We start from the raw sequence: 25,842 nt of genomic DNA, 5'->3' as shown, positions 1-25,842 counted from the left end.
AAAAGTTTTGGTTACATTGATAAGGCCTAGACTAGAATATGCGGCAACATTGTGGTCACCCAGTACCAAAAGGAATATAAAGAAAATAGAAAGAATCCAAAGAGCAGCTACAAAAATGGCACCTGCACTTGCAAACCTATCATACGAGGAGAGATTGGCTAAACTGGAGTTACTGACACTGGAGCAAAGAAGAGAGAGAGGTGACCTACTGACCATCTACAGAATCATGAAAGGCACAGAGATACTTGATAGAGAGGACTTACTTAACTGGGACAAGAGGAACACAAGAGGACATGGAAAGAAAATAAAAAAACATAGCTATAGAAGAGAAATGTGAAGAAAAACAGTTTTCTACATAGAGTTTTGGACAATTGGAACAAACTGGATAATGAAATAGTATGCGCAAAAACCATTCATGAGTTTAAAAGCAAACTAGACACTGCAAGATACAATGGCGGGACACCACATGCATAGCTCCCCTTCCCGCAAAATACAACTAGGTAAATACAATCTCGTCTTAGCATCCATTCCCCAATATCTATTTCTCGTTACATTTTTTAATCCTCCAAGGCATTTACTTGCTTCTCTCAATCTACATTCTACCTCCACCACTCCTTCCTTTCCTGCCACATTCATACCCAAATATCCAAAGCTATCCATTTCCTCCAGTCTCTCTCCATTAATACTCACTTCCAGTCTGCGGCCACCCTCTCCCGTTGTACATCTCATCACCTCACTTTTACCCACATTTATCTTCAACTTCCTTCTTTTGCAAACCTTCCCAAACTCTGTCACTAACTTCCTTGATTCTTCCTCTGATAATGCCACATGTGCAGTGTCATCAGCAAACAACTGGCTTATCTCCCATTTTTCTCCATTTTCTTTAAGCATCTCCAATCTCCAACCTTTGCATTAACCTCTCACACCACCCCATTAATGTATAGATTGAACAGCCAAGGTGACATAACACATCCCTGATAAAGTCCCACTTTTAACTCAAACCATTCGGTCTCCTAATTTCTAATTCTAACCCAAACTCTACTACTCTCATAAAAACTCCTAACTGCTCTTAACAGCTTTTCTCCTATCCTATATATCTGCAATACCTCCCACAGTGTCTTCCTGTCTACCCTGTCATAAGCCTTTTCCAGATCCATAAAGGCCCAAAAAGCATCCTTATCTTTTCCTAAAGCTTTCTCACATATCTGCCTTACCACAAAAATCTGATCCACACAACTATCTGTCCAAAACTCACTGTTCTTCACCAATCACTCCCTCTGTTCCTCTCCTAATCCTCTCAATAAAAACCCTTCCTTAAGCCTTCCCAACTACACTCAATAAACTGATACCTCTGAAACTCACACTATTCATATCCTAATCCTCTCAATCAAAACCCTTCCTTAAGCCTTCCCAACTACACTCAACAAACTGGTACCTCTGAAACTATTACACTCACTCACACTTGTCTTGTGATGGAAAAAAAAAAAAAAAAAAAAAAAAAAAAAAAAAAAAAAAAAAACTTTTGTTTTCTTCTATAAAAAAAATCTTGTTTTTTATGAGTTTTTATGAGGCGTGGGCAAAATCCTTAAAATCGGCCAAAATTGGGTGGTGCGCCTCATGTGTGGCTTCATTGAAAAAAAAAAAAAAAAAGCCTCGGACAGTAATGTACTATTTTCACACGTTTCGTAGCTAGCCTGCCGACAGCGACAGTGCATAGGCCTAGCAAAAGTTACACCCAAGTAACCAAGATGCATGTATCTTGACAAGAAAATTGTGAAAACTTCGACAGTTTTCGAGTCCATGTCACCACATTCATTCACACTATCATGGCTATGACATGATAGCGTCCACAACACAGACGGCCATTTTGCGTTGGTCTAGTCTCGCTCCACTCAGACTGTAGTCATTTTGGTATTTTTTTAGTTTCGACCATGGGCGCAATATAGCAATAGAAAATTAAATAATAATTTTGTAAATTAAAATGTATCAACGTAATATATAATTTTGTGGGCGGAAAATAAAATAAAAAATACCTTGCTACAAGCAAATATACTAATGAATGAATTCGGTAGCATAGGAACTTTGTATACTCCTCAAGCTGAGTGAGTGGTTGAAAAGCCCGCCAACGTCTCTCACGATGACGACAACTAGGACGAGCCAGATGACATTCAATTTGCAGGTAACAAACATGGCGTACCATTCGTCCAACAAGACTTCGTTACTTATGAAATGTGTTTTAGTACCTTTTTTGTTTTTATTTCCGCTCACAAAACTGCATATTAAGTTGATACATTATAATTTACGAAATTAATAATTAATTTTCTATTGCTACATTGCGCCCATGGTCGAAACTAAAAATTTACCTTCATTTGTAATCTTGTGTTTTTAAGTGAGTAGAGAATTCCAGGAATAAAACTGCTAATGTTGGTTTTATTCTCCACAATTCCCGTAACGTGTTTATGTTGTTTTTTAGGGGTATTGGCAGGGCAGACCGTCTATGGAGGTGGTCTGATTTCACTGACCAAAAAAAATATATATATCATTTATTTTTGTAATTTTGCTAAATCCCAACTGATTTTTCTCATTCAACAATGAAAATGTTCAGTTCTGAATGCACTCACATATGCATGATTATCTGATGACAAGACCAGCTGCGCCTTATGGTCAGGTGCGCCTTATGTAAGGACGGGGAATAGCAAATTATGGGTGCGCCTTATGGTACGAAGCGCCTTATGGTCCGAAAAATACGGTATACTGATTTATTTGATATTTTCACCTCCCCCTTGTCACCACTGTCACTTAAATTTGACTTGTAATATCACTCGTCTCAAGGCCCCTTGCCTTCTTTTCCTGTAGTCTCACTATTTTCTAGGCCCCGTGCCTAGTTCTCTCGTCCTTTGGGTTAATAAAAGGGTGGTGAATTTTCTTTCTTCTTTCACTGTAATTTCACCTTCTGCTTACACTCGGGATCTCTTTTCTCTCGTCTCTACATCGTCTCTTGATCCTCTCTCGACACCTCCTCTCTATATCTTCTCTCTAGAACGTCTCTATATCCTCTCTCTAGAACGTCTCTATATCTTCTCCCTCGAGATCCCGTATCTTACGCTAAGCTACTTTCGTCTGACGTCGCTCATTTTTCTAATCCAATCTCCGGTGACTTCTGAAGTAAATGTCACTCCTTATGGGCGTGACTTTGAATTCATGCACCAATAGTTTTTTCCTCCTTCTCCACCTTGCACCAATCCGGAAAGCCATTACAATGCCACTAGCAAAAATTGTTTACCTCAGCATTAGTCAAACGAAGGTAACCTGCGCTTACAGAGTTTGATTACATAATCGAATATAAAACAGTCACCACCATCGGTGTGTTTACATAGACAAAACGTCGCCCTCACATAGACATAACATCGCCCTCGAGCAGGCGTCGAGTCTGAATTATTCTAATGCCCTAGCTCATTTCCATTCGTACACTACTGGCCTCTTACAGATATTCTAACATAGAAAAATTATTGTAATGTTTTTTTTCCTTGCGGAGTTATTTTAAAACAAAATATATAAAAAAAATGAAAATATTCATGGTTTTTTGGGTCATTTTTTTTTTTTTTTTAAGTTGCATCTCAACACTTGTCCCCTTTTCCCTTGTAAAGAGGACCATACAGGCACTCCTTCAGCCCTCTGGCACTCTACCCACTTTTAAACAAACATTAAACAACCTCACCAGCCAGTCCACCATGATTGTACCTAGTTTTTTGACACTCCACATGACACCCATCTAACACAAAGTGCCTTACCTGCTCTCATGATTTTAATAACTGCTTTCACCTCATCTTTCCTTATTTCTCCTCCATTTTCTTCAGCACTGTCATTTTCTTAGCACTTCCCACTGCAACTACCTTTCCCTTTGTGCATATAAAAAAAACAAAAAAAACCACCTACCTTAATGTTATGATGGGATAAAATGTGATCAACCCAGGCAGTGTTATTGAGAAAGAGCTGGTACTGCTGGTCTTCAGGAAGTGATGAAATGTCCAGGTAGTCATAAACCTATGGGATGATAGAAAATTAAACAACCACTAAGCACCATAAGAACATGTATGAAGAATGGAATGTCCATCAAAAGGAGTCACATGAAAATTTTCTGGATTATATTCTTATACCTCCTCCTATTTCCCTACCCTATGCATCAACCTTGTAATAACAACTGTTCCTGAAGTTCCATGACTGAATAACCACAGCCTGTGGTCATCACAGATCCTGTGAGAAGAATGGAGTGATGTATGCAGTGTTTTGGTGTTATGGTTGCTATACAACTTGTTTGTAAGATAATTAGGAAGAAACACTGCTCCCTATCCTCCTTAACCTTGCTCCCTATCCTCCTTTCCTTGGCCCCAACCACCCCCCCCGGGATCTTTTTATTTATTTCCAGATATGTGTGCCACAACTATGTACTTGAAAAAACTGAAGTGAAACATCATACTAATAAAGGCTCCATCCTTACTTGGAGTTTCTTTTAAGAGATACTGTGTTGTCTGGGGTTGCTAGTGTGAAGCATTCTCAGATGTGATGTTAAGTGTCCTATGTATAGTGGTTGCATCTAGGGCAGTTTGATTCTGTGGCCAAGTGGGGAGGGGATGGTGAAGGAGGTGATGACTGTGAGTTTCAAGTTATGTCCAAACTTGGTTTGCTTGTGGGGGAGGGGGGGAAGAGGTGAGAAAGCAAGGAGCAGCAAGCCAGGTTCACATATGATGCTCCAAGGCAATCTACACCTTCAGCGTTTGTCCAGCCTTTGTATACACAGGTAGGTCATGACCCATGCTCCTAATTGGTGTCAGGTCAAGTGTGATGTGTGGGAAGTCTGAGGCAAAATGTTCTGATGCTGGTGATTCAAAAAGAAAGAGGGTATGCATTCCTCAATGATCCAGTGTTCATCATCATGTGGCTGGTTGAGGTGCAGGCTAGTTATCACTGGCCAATGCTGGTACTGCACATGTTTCCTCAAGGAGGCTTTGTCCCACCTATGGGCCTCAAGAAAGCTCTGGGGTGAGTCATGTGGCTGGGTCATGTGAGTGTGTCCCATGGGACCACTTGTGGGTCAGTAAGGTCATAGGATGGCCAGAAAAGAGGTGAGGACAGGAGTGAGGACTATTAACTATCACAACTCCCCATATCAGGAGGCTAGGATGGTGCCCCTAACAAAGGACTTTGTAACATGGAATTTAATGAACCATGCCCTTAGTTCCACTTGTCCGTGGCAGGGCTCGAACCACCATCACCTTAACTTACACAGCAAGTAACGACACCTTAACCCACTCAACCAGTGAGCTTCCAATTCATGTTCATGACTAAATATATATATAGACAACTTACCTTACAATGTGCATATGATGTAAGAATTTCCCTGAAGGCCTTCATAATAGGGTCTAAATGTTCCCCTCCTGGTCCTACACGGGTCCACACTAGCAATACCAGCTGTATATCACTCAACAGATTCCCCTTGAAAACTGTAACAAGTATATATTTGATATGAATTACAAAGGGGCCTGAATTATTAGACCAGTACTATTACTATTTCAGTATAGCTTTAGAAAAGGAAGAGGATGAGTAGATAAAAAAATTATGGTACAATGTATGCACATTTTGCTAACGGGTAAGAATGAGTTTTGGACTGTCATGAATTTAGGGGTGCATAACAGAAAAGTTATGGGATGTGTTGCAGATATTTGGGGGAGGGAAATGTATGGGAGATGTCTGTTGTGGGTGGTCAAAAGTTTTTACATGGGAAATAAATTTTGTGTAAAGGTGAGAATGAGTGGTTTGAGTTAAAGGGGGTGTTGTGTCAGGGCTGTGTAATAATAGTGAGCAAGGTTAATGCAGGAGAGCTAAGCAGGGGTTTAGAGTTGGTGAATGAGGAAGGAAGTAGATGATGAGCCAGTGATTATTTGCAGAAGACACTACTTTTACCCAAGTCCAAGGACAGACTGAGGCAGAGGCTGAGTTTGGGAGGGTATGTGAGAGGAAGAAGGTAGAAGTAAATCTGGACAAATAACAAGGAGTGCATAAAATTGGAGTGATTGGAGAGGGGTTGTAAAGGGATGAGAAAATGATGCAGCCTTAAAGAATTTCATGTATGCTCTGTATATTTCTCATATGGATGAGGGGGGAGAGGGAGTTACCATATAATGAAGTGGGAAGAACAAATCAGCTCAGGGTGTCAGGCCCTGCTATGGGGACACTGGTTCTTGCTGCATTACCTCTGACCCAAGCATTGTGGTAGGGACAGGGATGACCCTTAATACATGAGGAGCTATGGTGGGAAGTACAACTAATGTACTCATGGATGAGTTTTGGATGGGTGTGGGATGGGTGTGTGGGTCTATTCTTCAGCTTGGCCACTCCCCTTATATGGAGAAAAGGCTTTTAATACATATGTATGTACTTCTTAACTGACCAATACAAAATAGTGTTGTCTACTATTGCATCTGTGTTACTCTAACTAGAAACCTGTGCCCTCAATAATAATAATAAATATATATATAAATAAATAAATTGTACTTTGACATGACCACTCCACATTTGGAACAAGATGTTTCTGTATGGTCACCGAATCTCATTAATGACATTAACAGATTGGAAAAAGTACAATGGTGAGCCACAAAACTGATTCCAAATATAAAAAATAAATCATACAAAAATTGACTAAAACATATGAATTGGTTTTCCCTAAAAAGCATAGACTCAGAGGTGACTTGATCAAGGTCTTTAAGATTATAAAGGGAATGGACATCAAAAATGAAAAAAAAATCACACTGAATGAGAAGCTGAAAAGAAATAATGGTCTCAAACTGTCAGGAAATAGATTTAACTTGGAAGTGGGTAGAAACAACTTTGCCAACCATGTAGTTAATACATACATACATATACCAAGGCTTTTTCCCCCTTACAAGGGAGGTAGCCAAAAAGGGGAAGGCATAAAAACACTCGCACCTATTTCATCCCTACATACACTCCACACCCCTCCCACCCTCCCTCTCATCTGAGCACCTCCTGGATGACGGGTCATCCCTGCACCCTGCCCACCGCCGCACATCCACAGCAAGGAAGCGGCCTTGCTGTGGATGTGCTGTGTCTTGTGACACTGCTTCTGACCCAGGGCGGTGGGCAGGGTGCAGGGATGATGTAGTTAATGAATGGAATAAACTTCCTACAGAAGCAGTGCACTGTAGCTCAGTTCGAAGCCTTAAGATTCATTTAGATAAACACCTAAGCAAGAAGCCGTAATGCCTGCCATTTATCTTATATTGTTTGTTTTGCTATTATGTCTGTTTGTTTTTTATTATTTCCTTGATTATTATTTATTATTACTTATCTTGTTGAGAAGGTGGAGTGCCAGAGAATTGGAGGAGTGCCTGTACAGTTCCACTTTACAAGGGAAAAGGGGACAAGTGCAAGTGTAGTAGTTCAGAGGGATCAGCTTGTTAAGTGTAGTTGGGAAGGCTTATGGGATGGTCTTGATTGAGAAGATTAGGAGAGGAACAGAGGGAGTAATTGGTTAGGAACAGTGTGGGTTTAGGACAGATAGGGGTTACGTAGATCAGATTTTAGTGGTACGACATACTTGAGAAAGCTATAGGAAAAGTTAAGGGTGTTTTTTGGGCTTTTATGGATTTGGAAAAGGTTTATGACGGTAAAAAGGAAGGCACTGTGGGAGGTATTGCAGATATATGGGATAGAAAGAAAGCTGTTAAGAGCAGTCAAGAGTTTTTACAAGAGTAGTAGAGCGTGTGTTAGGATTAGAAATGGAGAGAGTGAGTGGTTTGAGGTAAAGGTGGGACTTCATCAGGGATGTGTTATGTTGCCCTGGCTGTTTAATTTATACATGGATGGGGTGGTGCAAGAGGTAAATGCAAGGATAGTGGGTCAGGGATTAGAGATGGTTAAAGAAAATGGAGAAAAGTGGGAGATAAGCCAGCTGTTGTTGTTGTTGTTGTCATTCCCTAGACTGTCTATCCGGGCAGTCCCGTCTCCCCAAGGAATGCCACAGCCGAAACTGGGTTTTCCCACAAATCCTTTATAGAGTGTATGTTGTGTTGTTTGCGTGCATGATTGTGTATAATGCAGTCTTCCATTATGTGTTGTATGGTATGGGGTGAAGTGTTACATCCTGGGCAGCTGTTCACAATGTGGTCATCCAGCCTCTTCTGGTAGCTTAGAAGTGCTGGGTGGTGGCCGCACCACAGTCTAGAGTGAGAAATGAGGTGAGGAGGAGAACGGGGGTGGAAAGGGAGTTGGGAGATAGGGTTGATGAAAGAGTATTGGGATGGTTTGGACAAATGGAACGAAGGCAGAGGAGGAAGAAGTGAACATGAGGGAGCAACCTAGGGTGAGATGGATGGATGAATGGAGAATGGTTGTGTATTGATGATGCTGCGATGCATAAGGGGAGTGGGTGGGGGATGGGGGGTGAGGGAGTATGTGTGAGAAATAACTTGACACAGCCTGAAGGGATTTCTCCCAGTCTTCTTTTCTGTATGAGGGGACAGGGAGGGGGGTCGCCAATTTAATGAAGCAGCCATCATCCAGGAGGTGCCAAGATAAGAAGGAGGGAAGAGGGTAGAGGGGAGTGAAGTGTGTTGGGGATGGAATGTGTGAGAGCAGTTTCTATGCCTTTGTTTTCTGGTTACCTCCCTTGTATGGGGGAAAAAGCCTTTGGTATATGTATGCATTACATATCTGTCAATTTACTATTATATACTATTTACCTGTTTATTATTGAACTTTACCTATTTATTTTATCATTATTCATTGTGCCAACAGCACTGTATGGAGCAGAAACATGGAACATAAGAGAGGAAGAGAGAAGGAGCTTGAATGTGTTTGAGATGAGGTGTCTGAGAAGTATGATGGGGGTTACTAGGCTATATAGAGTGAGAAATGAGAAGGTGAGGAGGAGAACAGGGGTGGAAAGGGAGTTGGGAGATAGGGTTGATGAAAGAGTATTAGGATAGTTTGGACACATGGAAAGAATGAGTGAAGAAAGACTAGTAAAGGAGGTATGGAAGGCATATATGGAGGGAGTGAACATGAGGGGACGTCCTAGGATGAGATGGATGGATGGGGTGAAGGGGGCTTTGGGGAAGAGGGGAATGTCTGTTGAGGAAGGACGGGAGAGGACAGAAGAGAGGGGTGAATGGAGAATGGTTGTATATGGAAGATGTTGTGATGCATGAGGTGGAATGGACGGGGGATGGGGGGTGAGGTAGTGTGTGTGAGGAAAATTTTGATGCAGCCCGAAGGGATTTCTCCCCGTCCTCTCCTTTATATGGGGGGATGGAGAGGGGGGGTCGCCGATTTAATGAAGCAGCCTTGCTGTGGATGTGCTGTGTCTTGCGACACTACTTCTGACCCAGGGCAGTGGACAGAGTGCAGGGATGACCCGTCATCTAGGAGGTGCTAAGATGGGAGGGAGGGTGGAGGGGTGTGGAGTGTTTTCAGGGATGGAATGGGTGGAAATGATTTTATGCCTTTTCCTTTTTGGCTACCTCCCTAGTAAGGGGGAAAAAGCCTTGGTATATGTATGTATGTATGTATTATTCATATCATTATAAATTTTAATTTATCATTATTAATTTTTTTTTTTTTTTGCATCCAACTTAGTTATGGACCAAAAGGTCTCCTGTCAGCATGCTCCTCCTTTGTAATCCTTTGTAAAAGGGATAGATGACACTATGATTTTGGTATGTACAAGGTGTTCCAAAAGTATACGTCATATTACAACAAGGGATAGATGACACTATGATTTTGGTATGTACAAGGTGTTCCAAAAGTACGGTATACATCATATTACAACATCTTATACCTTAATAAATATTGATATTAAAACTCTATTTATATACCCTGAAAGCTTATAATTTCAAGTTTCTGTACAAGAAATATGAATACAAAAGTGCATGATCATGTGCTCCTGCAATGGCCCCTAGGTCTCTAGATCTTACTCCATGCAACTTCTTCCTCTAGGGGTATTTGAAAGGCTTGGTGTATGTATCTTCCCTTCCCAGAGAAATGGATGACCTGAAGGCTTGAATAACAGAAGTCTTGGCAACCATCGGCAATGCTATGCTTGGTCCCATTTGGCAAGAAATGGATTATCGTTTGGATGTATGCAGTGTTCCTCAAGGCGCACAAATTGAAAACCTTTAGAAAAAAAAAACTAATTAATTTCCTGCACTTTTGTATTCATATTTTTTGTACAGAAACTTTAAATCATAATCTTTCAGGATATATAAATCGAGTTTTGATATCCTCAATAGTTAAGATATAAAATGTCATAAAGTGACATATAATTTTGGAGCCCCCTGTATATTAAGGTGTCTTACCTCTAGAGTAACTGTTATGAAAAGGTTCACGGGTTGTCTTACGGCGCTGAAGGTAGCATGCCAAAGCAATGGCCAAAACAATGCCTGTTACAAGAAAACCAATCAGTGTTGGACTGATCGTACTTGAGTCTTCAGGTTCTGGTACCATTTCATCTATGTCTGCAATGAACACAATAACATTTTACATCATACCATAGAAAAATAGAAATTTCAATTATACAGTACAAATATTAATGGCTTGAGAGAGAGACTGAGAAAGAGACACACACTATACTGAATCCAAATCAATTTGGATTTAGACAAGGAAGATCATGTACAGCAAACCTGATCTGCTTCTACTTGAGACTAATAGAAATAATACAAGAGAGGGATAGATGGGCAGACTGTGCCTATTCAGACCTACAAAAAGCATTTGATAAGGTACCACACAAGAAACTAATAAGAAAAATAGAATCAATAGGTGGCATCAGAGGAAAATTATTGGAATGGATGGAAGACTTCCTGACTGGGAGAAAAATGAGGGTAGTAATTAGAGATAAATACTCGAAATGGGAAGAATTGATATGTGGTGTCCCGCAAGGTTCGATACTGGCTCCAATCATGTTTGCCATATATATAAATGATATGGATGAAGGAGAAGTGTTATATGAATTTCTTTTCGCACATGATGCAAAAATACTAAAGTAAGAACAGAGGATTAGGAGAGGAACAGCGGAGTAATTGGTGAGGAACAGTGTGGATTTAGGACGGGTAGAGGTTGTGTAGATCAGATTTTTGTGGTAAGACAGATATGTGAGAAAGCTATAGGAAAGGGGGAAGGATGTTTTTTGGGCCTTTATGGATCTGGAAAAGGCTTACGACAGGGTAGACAGAAAGGCACTGTGGGAGGTTTTGCGGATATACGGGATAGGAGGAAAGCTTCTAGGAGCTGTCAAGAGTTTTTATGAGGGTAGTAGAGCTTGTGTCAGGATTAGAAATGGAGAGAGTGAGTGGTTTGAGGTAAAGGTGGAACTTCGTCAAGGATGCATTATGTCACCCTGGCTGTTCAACTTATACATGGATGGGGTAGTGCGAGAGGTAAATGCAAGGGTAGTGGGTCAGGGATTGGAGATGGTTAAAGAAAATGGAGAAAAGTGGGAGGTGAGCCAGCTGTTGTTTGCGGACGACACTGCGCTTGTGGCAGGATTGGAGGAGGGATTGAGGAAGTTAGTGACAGAGTTTGGGAGAGTGTGTGATAGAAGAAAGCTAAAGATAAATGTGGGTAAAGGTAAGGTGATGAGATGTACAAGGGGTGAAAGTGGCAGTAGACTGGAAGTGAGCATTAAGGGAGAGCGACTGGAGGAAGTGGATAGCTTTAGATACTTGGGTGCAAATGTGGCAGGGAAAGGTGGAGTGAAGGTGGAGGTAGAATGTAGATTGAGAGAAGCGAGTAAATGCCTTGGTGGATTAAAGAGTGTAATGAGGAATAGACATTTGGGAATGGATGCTAAGAGGAGACTATATGAAGGAGTGATTGTGCCAACAGCTCTGTATGGGGCAGAAACATGGAACATAAGAGAGGAAGAGAGGAGTTTGAATGTGTTTGAGATGAGGTGTCTGAGAAGTATGATTGGGGTTACTAGGCTGGATAGGATGAGAAATGAGGAGATGAGGAAGAGAACAGGTGTGGAAAGGGGGTTGGGAGATAGGGTTGATGAAAGAGTATTAGGATGGTTTGGACACATGGAAAGAATGAGTGAAGAAAGACTAGTAAAAGAGGTATGGAAGGCAGATGTGGAGGGAGTGAACATGAAGGGGGCTTTGGGGAAGAGGGGAATGTCTGTTGAGGAAGGACGGGAGAGGACAGAAGAGAGGGGTGAATGGAGAATGGTTGTATATGGATGATGTTGTGATGCATGAGGTGGAATGGGTGGGGGGATGGGGGGTGAGGTAGTAGTATGCATGAGCAAATTTTGATGCAACCCGAAGGGATTTCTCCCCGTCTTCTCCTTTTATGCAGGGGGGGTCGCCGATTTAATGAACCGGCCTTGCTCTCGATGTGCTGTGTCTTGCAACACTGTTTCTGACCCAGGGCAGTGGACAAGGTGCAGGGATGACCCGTCATCCAGGAGGTGCTAAGATGAGAGGGAGGGTGGAGGGGTGTGGAGTGTATTCAGGGATGGAATGGGTGGGAATGATTTTATGCCTTTTCCTTTTTGGCTACCTCCCTTGTAAGGGGGAAAAAGCCTTGGTATATGTATGTAAGAACAGAGGATTGTGAATCATTACAGTTAGATCTGGACAAAATCTGGAAATGGACTCAAAAGTGGGAAATGAACTTCAGTATCAAGAAATGTAGTATAATGGAGTTTGGAAAAAGTAAAAACAGAATATCAAAAAATTATAAAGTTGGTGAAGTCAAAAAAAGTGAACTCGGAAAGAGACCTCTGAGTAATAACCAGCAAAGACATGTCACCGGACAAACATATCAATAAAATAGTCAGAGAAACCTTCAACCTATTAAGGTCAATGAAAATGGCCTTTGACTACTTGGATGAGGAAATGATTAAAAAAATATTAGTTACACTAATAAGACCAAAACTGGAGTATGCAGCAACACTATAGACACCCAGTACTAAAAAGAATATAAAGAAATTAGAATACAAAGAGCAACAACAAAGTTGGCACCAGGTCTTTCCAAATTAACATACGAACAAAGATTATCCAAACTGGAATTACCAACACTGGAGCAGAGGAGAGAAAGAGGAGATCTACTCTCTATAGAATCATGAAAGGAATGGAAATTCTTGATAGGAATGATTTACTAAAATGGGAGAATGTAAAAACAAGAGGATATGAAAAGAGACTCAAAAAGGATAACTAAAGAAGAGATCTGAGAGAGAGAAAAAACTTCCCACACAGTGCATACCTAGACTAATTTAGATAAAGAAATAGTGTGTGCAAACACTATTCAAGATTTTAAGAAAAAAATTGATACTGAAAAATACAAAGAAGGGTCACCACGAGCATAGCTCCTTTCCTGTATAATACAACTAGGTACAACTAGGTAAATATACACAGAGGAGGAGGAGAACATTTTCATATAATGATAAAAGATGAAACTGTGCCCATAATACAAGATGGTAATATGCAATGCAAGATCCAATTAGTCTTACTAACCTGATGACATTCTTACAAATGATCTGGTTAATTCTAACGAAGGTATATTCTCAGATATCAAGTGCCCCATCCACTTAACCTGATATACATATTTTGTTGAATCAATGTCTGTGCGTGGAACAATGAACTTACCTGTTGTGGTCCTGCAAGAGAGACAGATGAGAGATTCATCTCCATGCTGCTCATTTTCAAAACCCATCAATTATCAGGGGGATAAAAAAAAGTCTACATATATATACCAATAGCTTTTTTCCTTTACAAGAGAGGTATCCAAAGTTAAAGGCATAAGAAACCCCTTTGGGCTGCGTCAAAACATCATTCACACATACACCTCCCCCCCATCCATCCACTCCCTTCCATGCATCACAGCATCATCCATACACTCACCCCTATCTTGTCTTTTCCCTTCCTTCCTCAACAGACATTACCCTCTTTCCCAATGCCCCTTTTTACCCCATCTATCCATCTCTTCCTTGGTCACCACTTCATGTACCCTCCTTCCACACCTCTTACTAATCTTTCTTTCATTTTTCCATGTGTTCAAACCATCCGAGTACTCTTTCATCAACCCTATTTCCCAACTCCCTTTCCATCCCTGCTCCTCACCTCATTTCTCACTCTATCCAACCTAGTAACACCTATCATATTTCTCAGGCATTTCATTTCAAACACATTTAAACTCTTCCTCTCTCTTCCTTGCCTCTACCCATACAGTGCTGTTGGCACAATCACTACTTCATACAATCTCCTCTTAGCATTCATTCCCAAATGTCTATTTCTCATTACATTTTTTAATCACCCAAGGCATTTACTTGCTTCTCTCAATCTACATTCTACCTCCACCTCCTTTCCTCCCTTTCCCACCACATTTGCACCCAAGTATTTAAAGCTATCCACTTCCTCCAGTCTCCCTTATTACTCACTTTCCATTTTGCTGCCATCCTTTCCCCTTGTACATGTCATCATCTTACTTTTACTAATATTTATCTTTAACTTTCTTCTTTTGCACACCTTCCCAAGTTCCGTCACCAATTTGCATAATCCCTTCTATGATCCTGCCATAAGTGCAGTGTTGTCAGCAAATAACTGGCTTATCTCCCAATTTCCTCCTTTTTCTTTAATCATCTCCAATCCCTGGACCATTACCCTTGTGTTTATCTCCCACACAACCCCATCCATGCATAAACTGAACAGCCAAGGTGATATAACACATCCCTGGCAAAGTCCTACCTTTATCTCAAACCACTCTCTCCATTTCTAATATTAACCCAGGCTCTTCTACTCTTGTAAAAACTCTTGACTACTCTTAAAAGTTTTCTCCTACCCCGTATATCTGCAATACCTCTCACAGTGTCTTCCTGTCTACCCTGTCATAAGCCTTTTCCAAATCCATAATGGCCCAAAAAACATCCTTACCTTTTCCTAAGCTTTCTCACATACCTACCTTACTACAAAAATCTGATCCACATAACCCCTACCTGTCCTAAACCCACACTGTTCCTCACCAATTACTCCCTCTGTTCCTCTCCTAATCCTCTCAATCAAAACCCTCCCATAAGCCTTCCCAACTACACTCAACAAACTGATCCCTCTGAAACTACTACTCACACTTGTCCCCTTTTCCCTTGTAAAGTGGAACTATACAGGCACTTCTCCAGTCCTCTGGCACTCTACCCTCTTTTAGACAAACATTAAACAACCTCACCAGCCAGTCCACCACAACTGTACCTCATTTATTTTTTTATACATTCCTTATGACATCCATCTAACCCAGGTGCCTTACCTGCTCTAATCATTTTAATAACTGATTTCACCTCATCTTTCCTTATTTCTCCTCCATTTCCCTCATTCATCACTGTCATTTTCTTAGTACTTTCCACTGCAACTACCCTCCCTATCCTCCTTCACATTTAGCAACTCCCTACAATACTCTCCCATCTTCCTCTTACTGCTTTCTCTTCCAATATCATCTCTCCATCTGCACATTTTATCTTTTTTTCTCTACTTGATTCGCCTCCCCTTCTTCTTAATTTCCTTCCGAAACATTCTTATATTACTTTCAAAAATTTCTGTCATACTCTTACACCATTTCACATTTGCTCTCCTCTTTGGCTCCTTCATCTTTTACTTTACTTCTCTTTTCTTTGTACCTTTCATATGATTCTCTTGTCCTATTTCATAACCAAACTGTGAATGTTCACTTCTATTCTACAACCTTTGCTTCATCACCCCACCACTCACTACCCTTCCTTCTATTTCCTCCCATCCTTGTTCCACACATCATCTTTGCACACCTTGTGACTCCCTCCTTGAACCATTCCCATTCCTCCTCCACTCCTAGTTCTACTCTATCCTTTACTGTCTCCCACTCTTCTCTCAGCTTCTTGTACTCATATTCTTTCTCATTTAAGCAGTTTATTCTAAGCAACTCACTACCTTCTGTCCCTTTCCTCTTTCTCCATCTAGCCTCCACTCTCAACTTAGCTTCTATTAAAAAATTATTTCATATTCCCTGATATCCAAAACTCTTCCTACTCTTCTCCTGGTTACCACTGTATAGTCCACTAAAGCCCTATCTACCACCCTTCCATCCATCACCCTCTCCTATGTGTAATTATCTTCATTTTCTTCCTAAACATTGTATTTCCTACCATCAACTCTCTAGACACATCTCCACCATCAAGTCTCCACTATGTTTTTTTCTTGGCACTCCACACTTACCAACCACTGTCTATTGGTTCATCTCCTACCCTAGCAGTGAGATCTCCCAATACCACTACATTGACATTTCTTCCTAAACCCTCTATACACTCATTTAGATATATCCAAAAAGCCTCCCTTTCCTCTACACTCTTCTCACTACCAGGCCCATATGCACTTACAAAAACTCACATCTTCCCACTTTCACCTTCATCCACATTAATCTTAGAAACATCCTTCACTCCACCACACATTTGCCTATCTCTTCACTTACTAGTGTAGCCACCCTTTCTCTTCCTCATCCTCTCTACACTCCTAACACCCTTCCAATTACACTCCCAAAATCAAACTTGCCCCTCCCTTTCAACTTGGTTTCACTCAATGCCAACAAATCCATCTTCTTCTCACAAACATTCTGTCTATCTCTTACCTTTTACTTTCATCTGTACCACATTCATACACATTAAAAGACCCAAACCTTAGGGTTCTGGTTGAAAAACTTCTCTCAGACCCTCTTATGCCTTTACTTTTTTTTTTTCCTTTTTTTTTTTTTTTTAGAAATGTCCCCTATGGGACTATAGGGTGAAGGAAGTTTGAGTTTGGGAGTGCAGTTGGGAGGATTTCAGGAGTGAAAAGAGGACGAGTGAGAGAAGGGGTGGTCATACTACGTGAAGAGATAGGTATGTGTGTATGGCATGGAAGGAGGTTTCTTCAAGGTTAATGTGGATGAAGGTGAAACTGGGGAGATGTGGCTTTTTGTAAGAGCATATGGGCCTGGTAGTAAGAAGAGTGTAGAGGAAAGGCTTTTCAGACAGATTTAAATGAGTGCATATTAGGGAGAAATACCAATATCGTGGTATTGGGATACCTTAATGGGTAGGAAATTAACCAATAGACGGAGTGGTTGGTAAGTGTGGAGTTCCAGGAAAAAATCATGGTGGAGAGTTGATGGTGACGAGTCTAGAGAGTTGATTATAGCATATACAGTGTTTAGGAAGAAAGTCGAGCACAAGTAAACATGGGAGGGTGGTGGATGGAAGGGTGGTAGACTGAGCATTAATGGACTACATAGTGGTAACCATGAATATAGTAGGAAGGGTTAAGGATGTACATGTTCTAAGGGGAGAGAGTAGGGGAATATCAGATAATTTTTTGGTGGAGGGTAACTTGAGAATGGAGGCTAGATGGAGAAAGGAAAAGGACAGAAGGTAGGGAGGTGCTTAAAGTGAACTGCTTAAATGAGAAAGAAAAGGAGTACAAGAAGAAGCTGAGATAGGAGTGGGAGTGAAGGACAGTAGAACTGTGCGGAATGGCAAATGATCACTTTAACCAATTAGATATTCAAGAAGATTTAGATAAATTACAGCAATGGTCTGAAAAGTGGCTAATGAAATTTAACACAAGTAAATGCAAGGTAATGCACATAGGTAAAAATAACAGTAAGTATGATTACAAGTTATTTGAAAATTTGTTAACAAAAGTGGATAGTGAAAAAGATCTCGGCGTAATTATCAGTAACAACCTCAAATCATCCAAGCAGTGTATTTCAGCCTCTGAGAAAGCAAATAAGATTCTAGGACTGATTGCGCGATCTTTTGATTTCAAAAGTCCATCACTCATTAACAAGCTATATAAATCGTTAGTTCGTCCACATTTGGAATATGCTGTTTCCGTATGGTCACCGAATCTCATTAAAGACATTGACAGACTGGAAAAAGTACAATGGCAAGCCACAAAACTGATTCCAAATATAAAAAATAAATCATACGAAAATCGACTAAAACATATGAATCTGTTTTCTCTAAAAAAAGCGTAGACTCAGAGGTGACTTGATACAGGTCTTTAAGATTTTAAAGGGAATTGACAACATCAAAAGTGACCAAATTTTCACATTGAATGAGAATCAGACAAGAGACAATGGTCTGAAACTGTCCGGAAATAGATTCAATTTGGAAGTAGGTAGAAACAACTTTGCCAACCGTGTAGTTGAATGGAATAAACTTCCTGCACAGGTAGTGCAATGTAGTTCAGTTCAAAGCTTTAAGAATCATTTAGATAAACACCTAAGCAAGATGCTGTAATGATTATACTTTATTTTATATTATCTATTTTTGTTTTGTTATCATTTGTCTGTTTGATTTCCATTTATCATTAGTTATTCGTCAATTGATTATTATTTACTATTTACCTGTTTGCTTATTATTTAACTATACCTATGCATTTATTTATGTATTTTATTTGTCATTTACATCATTATAGTTTTTATTTATTATTTTATTATTATGATTTTTTTCACGTCCGACCTAGATATGGACCAAAAGGTCTCCTGTCGGCATGCTCCGCCTTTGTAATCCTTTGTAACTAGGAGTGGAAGAATAGGCATTATTCAAGGAGAGGGTTACAAGGTGTGCAAAGATGGTGTGTGGAATGAGGAGAACAGGAGGAATTAGAAGGAAGGGTAGTGAGTGGTGGGATGAAGAAGCAAAGAAGGTTGTAGAAGAGAAGAAGTGAGCTTTCACAGATTGGTAACAAAATAAAACAAGAGAATTATATGAGAGGTATAAAGAAATGAGAAGGTAAGTTGAGAGTGGAGTCTAGATGGAGAAAGAGGAAAAGGACAGAAGGTAGGGAGGTGCTTAAAGTGAACTGCTTAAATGAGAAAGGAGTACAAGAAGAAGCTGAGATAGGAGTGGGAGTGAAGGACAGTAGAACTAGGAGTGGAGGAATGGGGATTGTTCAAGGAGAGAGTTACAAGGTGTGTGAAGATGGTGTGTGGAACAAGGAGAATGGGAGGAATTAGAAGGAAGGGTAGTGAGTGGTGGGATGAGGAAGCTAAGAAGGTTGTAAAAGATAAGAAGTGAGCTTTCACAGATTGGTTACAAAATAAAACAAGAGAATCATATGAGGTACAAAGAAATGAGAAGAGAAGTAAAATATAAGATAAAGGAGGCAAAGAAGAGAGCAAATGTGAAATGGGGTAAAAGTATGATAGAAAATTTTGAAAGTACTAAAAAGATTTTTGGAAAGAAATTAAGAGGAAGAGGAGACAAATTAAGTAGAGAAGAAAAGGTAAAAGGTGCAGATGGAAAGATGATAATGGAAGAGATGGCAGTAAGAGGAAGATGGACAGAGTATTTTACAGAAATGCTAAATGTGAAGGATAGGGAGGGAAAGGTAGTTGCAGTGGGAGGCACTAAGAAAATGACTGTGATGAGTGAGGAAAATAGAGGAGAAATAAGGAAAGATGAGGTGAAGGCAGTTGTTAAGATGATGAGAGCAGGTGAGGCACCTGGGTTGGATGGGCCATACAGAATGTCTATAATAATAATAATAATAATAACAATAATAATAATAATAATAATAATTAAAAGAGGTACACTGATGGTGGGCTGGTTGGTGAGGTTATTTAATATTTGTTTAAGAGAAGGTAGAGTGCCAGAGGACTGATTGGAGGAATGCCTGTATAGTTTCACTTTACAAGGGAAAAGGGAACAGGTGTGAGTGTACTAGATTCAGAGGGATCACTTTTCTTAAGTGTAGATGGGAAGGTTTATGGGAGGGTCTTGATTGAGAGGATTAGGAGAGGAACAGGACGTAATTGGTGAGGAACAGTGGGTTTAGGACAGGTAGGGGCATGGATCAGATTTTTGTGATAAGACAGATATGTGAATTATTTTTAGAAGGTTTGGATGTTTTTTGGCCTTTTACGGATTTTGGAAAAGGCTTATGACAGGGTAGACAGGAAGGCACTGTGGGATATATTGCAGATATATGGGATCAGAGGAAAGCTTTTAAGAGTAGTCAAGAATTTTTATGAGAGTAGTAGAGCTTGTGTTAGAATCAGAAATGGAGAGTGGTTTGAGATAAAGATGGGACTTCATCAGGGATGTGTTACGTCACCTTGGCTGTTTAATTTATACATGGATGGGGTGGTGCGATAGGTAAATGCAAGGATAGTTGATCAGGGATTGGAGATCCTTAAAGAAAATGGAGAAAAGTGGGAGATAACCCAGTTGTTGTTTACGGAAAACACTACACTTGTAGCAGGATCAGAGGAGGGATTGAAGAAGTTAGTGACAGTTTGGGAGGGTGTGCAAAAGAAGAAAGTTGAAGATAAATGTGGGTAAAAGTAAGGTGATGAGATGTACAAGGGGAGAAAGTGGCAGTAGACTGAAAGTGAGTATTAAGGGAGCGTCACCAGCGATTATTCGAAAAATTTGGGTACATGAGGGAATTTTAGGTAAACATTTCAAAAGAATCTCTATGATGGTGGCAACACTCATACAAAGTTATACAATTATATTTCGTTTCTATTCTTTTATACAGCATAAAATAGATAAAATATTGGCATCCTCTGGCACCCCCATTGCATAAAAAACATTCTTTATATTGAAATAGTGTCAACATTTCTATAGCTATTTCACTTTTTGCTACATAATTGTATTTATGGAGATATTTGGCAAATCCTCCCACCAGCATACCCCACAAAGACTGTACAGGGCACCAGTATTCTTGAAAAGGTTAAAGTAAGGAGAAAAGTAGAACAGCTGTACCCAGCACTCCACAACCATCTACTAGCCACACCCACCTCCTTACACCTTCACCCAAGCCACACCACTTACCCTCATCTCACATTTCATACATCGCAACTATCAAACAAATGGTCGCAAAAAAGTTTATGTTTTTGTTTTTTCTGTTGTAATATCTTCGTTTCTTCTTTATGGATTTTTTTCATTTTTTCATTTGAAAGAAAACATCATGCTCTTTATTTTCTACAGTAAAAAATAAAAGATATTTGATTTTTTTTTTTTTTTTTTTTTACATACACATACCAAAGGCTTTTTCCCCCCTTACATGGGGGGCAGCCAAAAAGAAAAAGGCATAGAAATTACTCCCACCCATTTCATTTCCCATATATTCCACTCCCCTCCCTCCCTCCTATCTTGACACCTCCTGGATGATGGGTCATCCCTACATTCTGTCCACTGCTCTGGGTCAGAAGCAGTGTCGCAAGACACAGCACGTCCACAGCAAGGCCGCTTCATAAATTCGGCAACCCCCCCTCTCCGTCCCCTCATGCAGGAAAGGAGAATTGAATTGAATAATTGGGATTTATCTAGCGTCACAACATTAATGGTCATTGACGCCGGCAGGAAAGGAGAAGACGGGGAGAAATCCCTTTAGGCTGCGTCAATTTTTTTTCTCAAACATACTTCCTCACCCCCCCATCCCCCACCCACTCCCCCTCATGCATCACATCCTCATCTATACACAACCCTTCTCCATTCACCCCTATCTTCTGTCCTCTCCCATCCTTCCTCAACAGACATTCCTCTCTTTTGTAAAGCCCCTTGCACTCCATCCATCCATCTCATCCTAGAACGCCCCTCATATTCACTCCTTCCATCTCTGCCTTCCACACTTCTTTTACTAATCTTTCTTCACTCATTCTTTCCATGTGTCCAAACCATCCTAATACTCATTCATCAACCCTATCTCCCAGCTGCCTTTCCACCACTGTTCTCCTCCTCATTTCTCACTCTATCTAGCCTAGTAACCCCTATCATACTTCTCAGACACCTCATCTCAAACACATTCAAACTCCTTCTCTCTTCCTCTCTCATGTTCCATGTTTCTGCCCCGTACATTGCTGTTGGCACAATCATTCCTTCATATAACCTCCTCTTAGCATCCATTCCCAGATGTCTATTTCTCATTACACTTTTTAATCCCCAAGGCATTTACTCACTTCCCTCAATCTACATTCTACCTCCACCCCCACTCCTCCCTTTCCTGTCACATTCACACCCATCTAAAACTATCCACTTCCTCCAGTTTCTCACCCTTAATGCTCACTTCCAGCCTACTGTCACTCTCTCCCCTTGTATATCTCATCACCTTATTTTTACCCACATTTATCTTCAGCTTCCTTCTTTAACAAACCTTCAAGCTCTGTCACTAACTTCCTCAATCCCTCCTCTGATCCTGCTACAAGTGCAGTGTCGTCCGCAAACAACAACTGACTCACCTCCCACTTTTCTCCATTTTCTTTAATCATCTCCAACCCCTGACCCACTACCCTTGCATTCACCTCTCGCACCACCCACATCCATGTAAAGATTGAACAGCCAGGGCGACATAACACATCCCTGATGAAGTCCCACCTTTACCTTAAACCATTCACTCTCTCCATTTCTAATCCTAACGCAAGCTCTACTACTCTCGTAAAAACTCTTGACTGCTATTAACAGCTTTCCTCCTATCCCGTATATCTGCAGTACCTGCCACAGTACAGTGCCTTCCTGTCTACCCTCTCGTAAGCCTTATCCAGATCCATAAAAGCTCAAAAAACATCCTTCCCCTTTCCTATAGCGTTCTCACATATCTGTCTTACCACAAAAATCTGATCTACACATCCCCTACCTGTCCTAAAACCACACTATTCCTCACCAATTACTCCCTCTGTTCCTCTCCTAATCCTCTCAATCAAGACCCTTCCATAAGCCTTCCCAACTACACTCAACAAGCTGATCCCTCTGTAACTACTACACTCACACTTGTCCCCCTTTCCTTTGTAAAGCAGAACCATACAGGCACTCCTCCAGTCCTCTGGCACTCTACCCTCTCTTCAACAAACTCCTCCAGTCCTCTGGAACTCTACCCTCTCTTCAACAAACATTAAACAACCTCACCAGCCAGTCCACCATAACTGTACCTCCTTTCTTCAGACATTCTGCATGGCATCCATCCTTACCTGCTCTCATCATCTTAACCTCTTCCCTCCGGGGCACATAGCACGTCTGGCAGCATTAGCTGCCCGACGTGCGATGTCTCGAAATAATAATCGCATTATAAAAAATAAAGTCAGTGCTAAATTGTCCGTTCTCTTTCACCCGTGTATTTTGATAACCATAGAAAACTGATGAAGCCAGTTTAGAGAGAATGAAAATTACGTAGGTACAACTACAATAAATATAATCAAGATGGCGACTTCGGCATCAGCGAGTACCTACTTGCTCCTCATGCCGCCTATGTAGGCGGCACCGTATGGAAGTGGTTAACAGCTGCTTTCACTTCATCCTTCCCTATTTCTCCTCCATTTTCCTCACTCATTACTCTCATTTTCTTAGCGCTTCCCACTGCAACTACCTTTCTCTCCCTATCCTCCTTCACATTTAGCAACTCCCTAAAATACTCTGCCCACCTTCCTCTCACTGCCCTCTCTTCCATTATCATCTCTCCATCTGCACCTTTTACCTTTTCTTCTCTACTTCATTCGCCTCCTCTTCCTTTTTTAATTTCCTTCCAAAACATCTTTTTATTACTTTCAAAATTTTCTGTCATACTCTTTCCCCATTTCTCATCTGCTCTCCTCTTTGCTTCCTTTATCATGCTTAACTTCCTTTCTCTTTACTTTGTACTTCTCATATGATTCCCTCGTCCTAATTTGAAGCCAATCTATGAATGCCTGCTTCTTCTCTTCTACACCCTTCTTTGCTTCCTCATCCCACCACTCACTACCCTTCCTTCTTTTTCCTCCCGACCTCCTTGTTCCACACACCATCTTTGCACACCTTATGACTCCCTCCTTGAACCATCCCCATTCCTCCTCCACTCCTAATTCTACTATATCCTTTACTCTCTCCCACTCCTCTCTCAACTTCTTCTTATACTCATTCTCCTTTTTTTCTTCATTTAAGCAGTTCACTCTAAGTACCTCCCTACCCTCTGCCCTTTTCCTCTTTCTCCACCTATTCTCCACTCTCAATTTACCTTCCACCAGGAAATGATCTGATATTCCCCCACTCTCTCCCCTTAGAACATATACATCCTTAACTCTTCCTACCATACTCCTGGTCACCACTATTTAGTCCATTAATACTCTGCCACCTTTCCATCCACCACCCTCTCCCATGTGTAATTATGCTTGACTTTCTTCTTAAACACTGTATTTGCTATCATCAACTCTCTTTCAACACACATCTCCACCATCAATTCTCCACTATGATTTTTACCTCGAACTCCATACTTCCCAATCACTACGTCAATTGGTTCATTTCCTACCCTAGCATTTAGGTCTCCCAATACAATTACTTTGACATTTCTCCGTAATCCCTCTATGCACTCATTTATATCTACCCAAAATGCCTCCCTTTCCTCTACGTTCTCACTGCCAGGCCCATACGCACTTACAAAAACCCACATCTCCTTTCCCAGCTTCACCTTCATCCACATCAACCTTGATGAATCCTCCTCCCACTCCACTACCAGCTTACTTATCTCTTCACTTAATAGTATAACCACCCCTTCTCTCCCTCGTCCCCTCTTCACTCCTGAGTACCTCCCAGCTACACTCCCAAACTCACACTTGCCCTTTCCTTTCATTTTAGTTTCACTCAAAGCCAGTACATCCATCTTTCTTCTCACAAACATACTGCCTATCTCTTCCCTTTTACTCTCATCTGTACTACATCCTCGCACATTAAAAGACCCAAACCTTAGGGTACTGGTTGGAAAACTCCCACACCTTCTTATGCCTTTTCTTTCTTTTTTAGGAATGTTCCCTTTTGGGGCTACAGGTAGTAGGACTCCTAATCCCATTCCCTGTCCCTTTTTTGTCGCCTTTTAGGACTCAAGTGGAAATACTTGGTGGCAGTATTCTTTTTTCCCCACCACAGGGTTGGTAGGTAGGCGAAAAAAAGGAAATGAATATTCAGAGAAATGGTACAGGACAGTTACAAGGGGTTGGGGGACAGCATAACGGAGGAACAGTCGTAGTATAAATGTGTCAATTTCTCTATATACAGAGTTTTCCTCTATCACAGACAAAATGATGTGTGGCTCTGGTCCATAGGGGCACCCCATACAGACCCTAAAGTATCAACTGCATGCTACTTTGCCACAATAACATGCAGCCAATACCCCAGACGGGTTGCAGCCAATACCCAAAACCTGAATTTTGCAGCATTTTTTAATTATTCAGAGAAACAAATTAATAAAAAATCAGAGGTATTAGATAGATAAAATGTATTCAATAGTTTTTGTTCCCCAGACTCTAAGCTTTCATTTCATACCAAGCTGAATGATGTGGAAAGATTTTCCATTAACCCCTTCCATACGGTGCCGCATACGTAGGCGGCATGAGGAGCAAGTGGATATGCGAGGCTGCCATATCGGCATCTTGATTATATTCATTGTAGTTGCCCCTGCGTAATGACATACTCTCTAAACTGTCTTCATCACATTTTCTATGGTTATCAAAATTCACGGGTGAAAGAGAGAACGATCGATATAAGCGGTGACTATATTTTATGATGCGAGTATTATTACGACACATCATACGTTTGGCAGATAATGCTGCCTGCGAGATTTTGGCCCGTACTGAAGAGGTTAAGTAATTAGAGCTTCACTAGAGCTCACTATATCTTCATCAAATATTCACTATGCCTTACATATACATGGGAGGAACACAATACCCTGAGGAATTATACATTAATGTAAGGGATAATTATACTTATGTTCATTAAATACATATTTGAAAATTTAACCACTTCCATACGGTGACGCCTACGTAGGCGTCATGAGGAGCAAGTGGGTACGCGATGATGAC

The 25,842-nt window shown here is 40.8% G+C and overlaps 1 protein-coding gene across 4 annotated transcripts in view; it reads right to left on the bottom strand.

Moving 5' to 3' along the window:
* LOC143038520 (uncharacterized) overlaps positions 1-25,842 on the bottom strand; it is a 143,629-nt gene that overhangs the window by 11,641 nt on the left and 106,146 nt on the right. For all 4 annotated transcript variants that reach the window (XM_076207808.1, XM_076207806.1, XM_076207807.1 and 1 more), the window contains 3 exons: positions 10,374-10,532; positions 5,368-5,501; positions 3,937-4,044 (listed from right to left, as the gene is read on the bottom strand). In XM_076207808.1, the coding sequence (XP_076063923.1) occupies positions 3,937-4,044; positions 5,368-5,501; positions 10,374-10,532 (401 nt within the window). The remainder of the gene's footprint in view (positions 1-3,936; positions 4,045-5,367; positions 5,502-10,373; positions 10,533-25,842) is intronic.

This window comes from Oratosquilla oratoria, chromosome 24, assembly GCF_046742065.1.
Source record: "Oratosquilla oratoria isolate Oo_2021 chromosome 24, ASM4674206v1, whole genome shotgun sequence".
Lineage (NCBI taxonomy): Eukaryota > Metazoa > Arthropoda > Malacostraca > Stomatopoda > Squillidae > Oratosquilla > Oratosquilla oratoria.
Note: the sequence above shows the minus strand (reverse complement) of the source record. Positions and strands in the feature narration are given on the sequence as shown.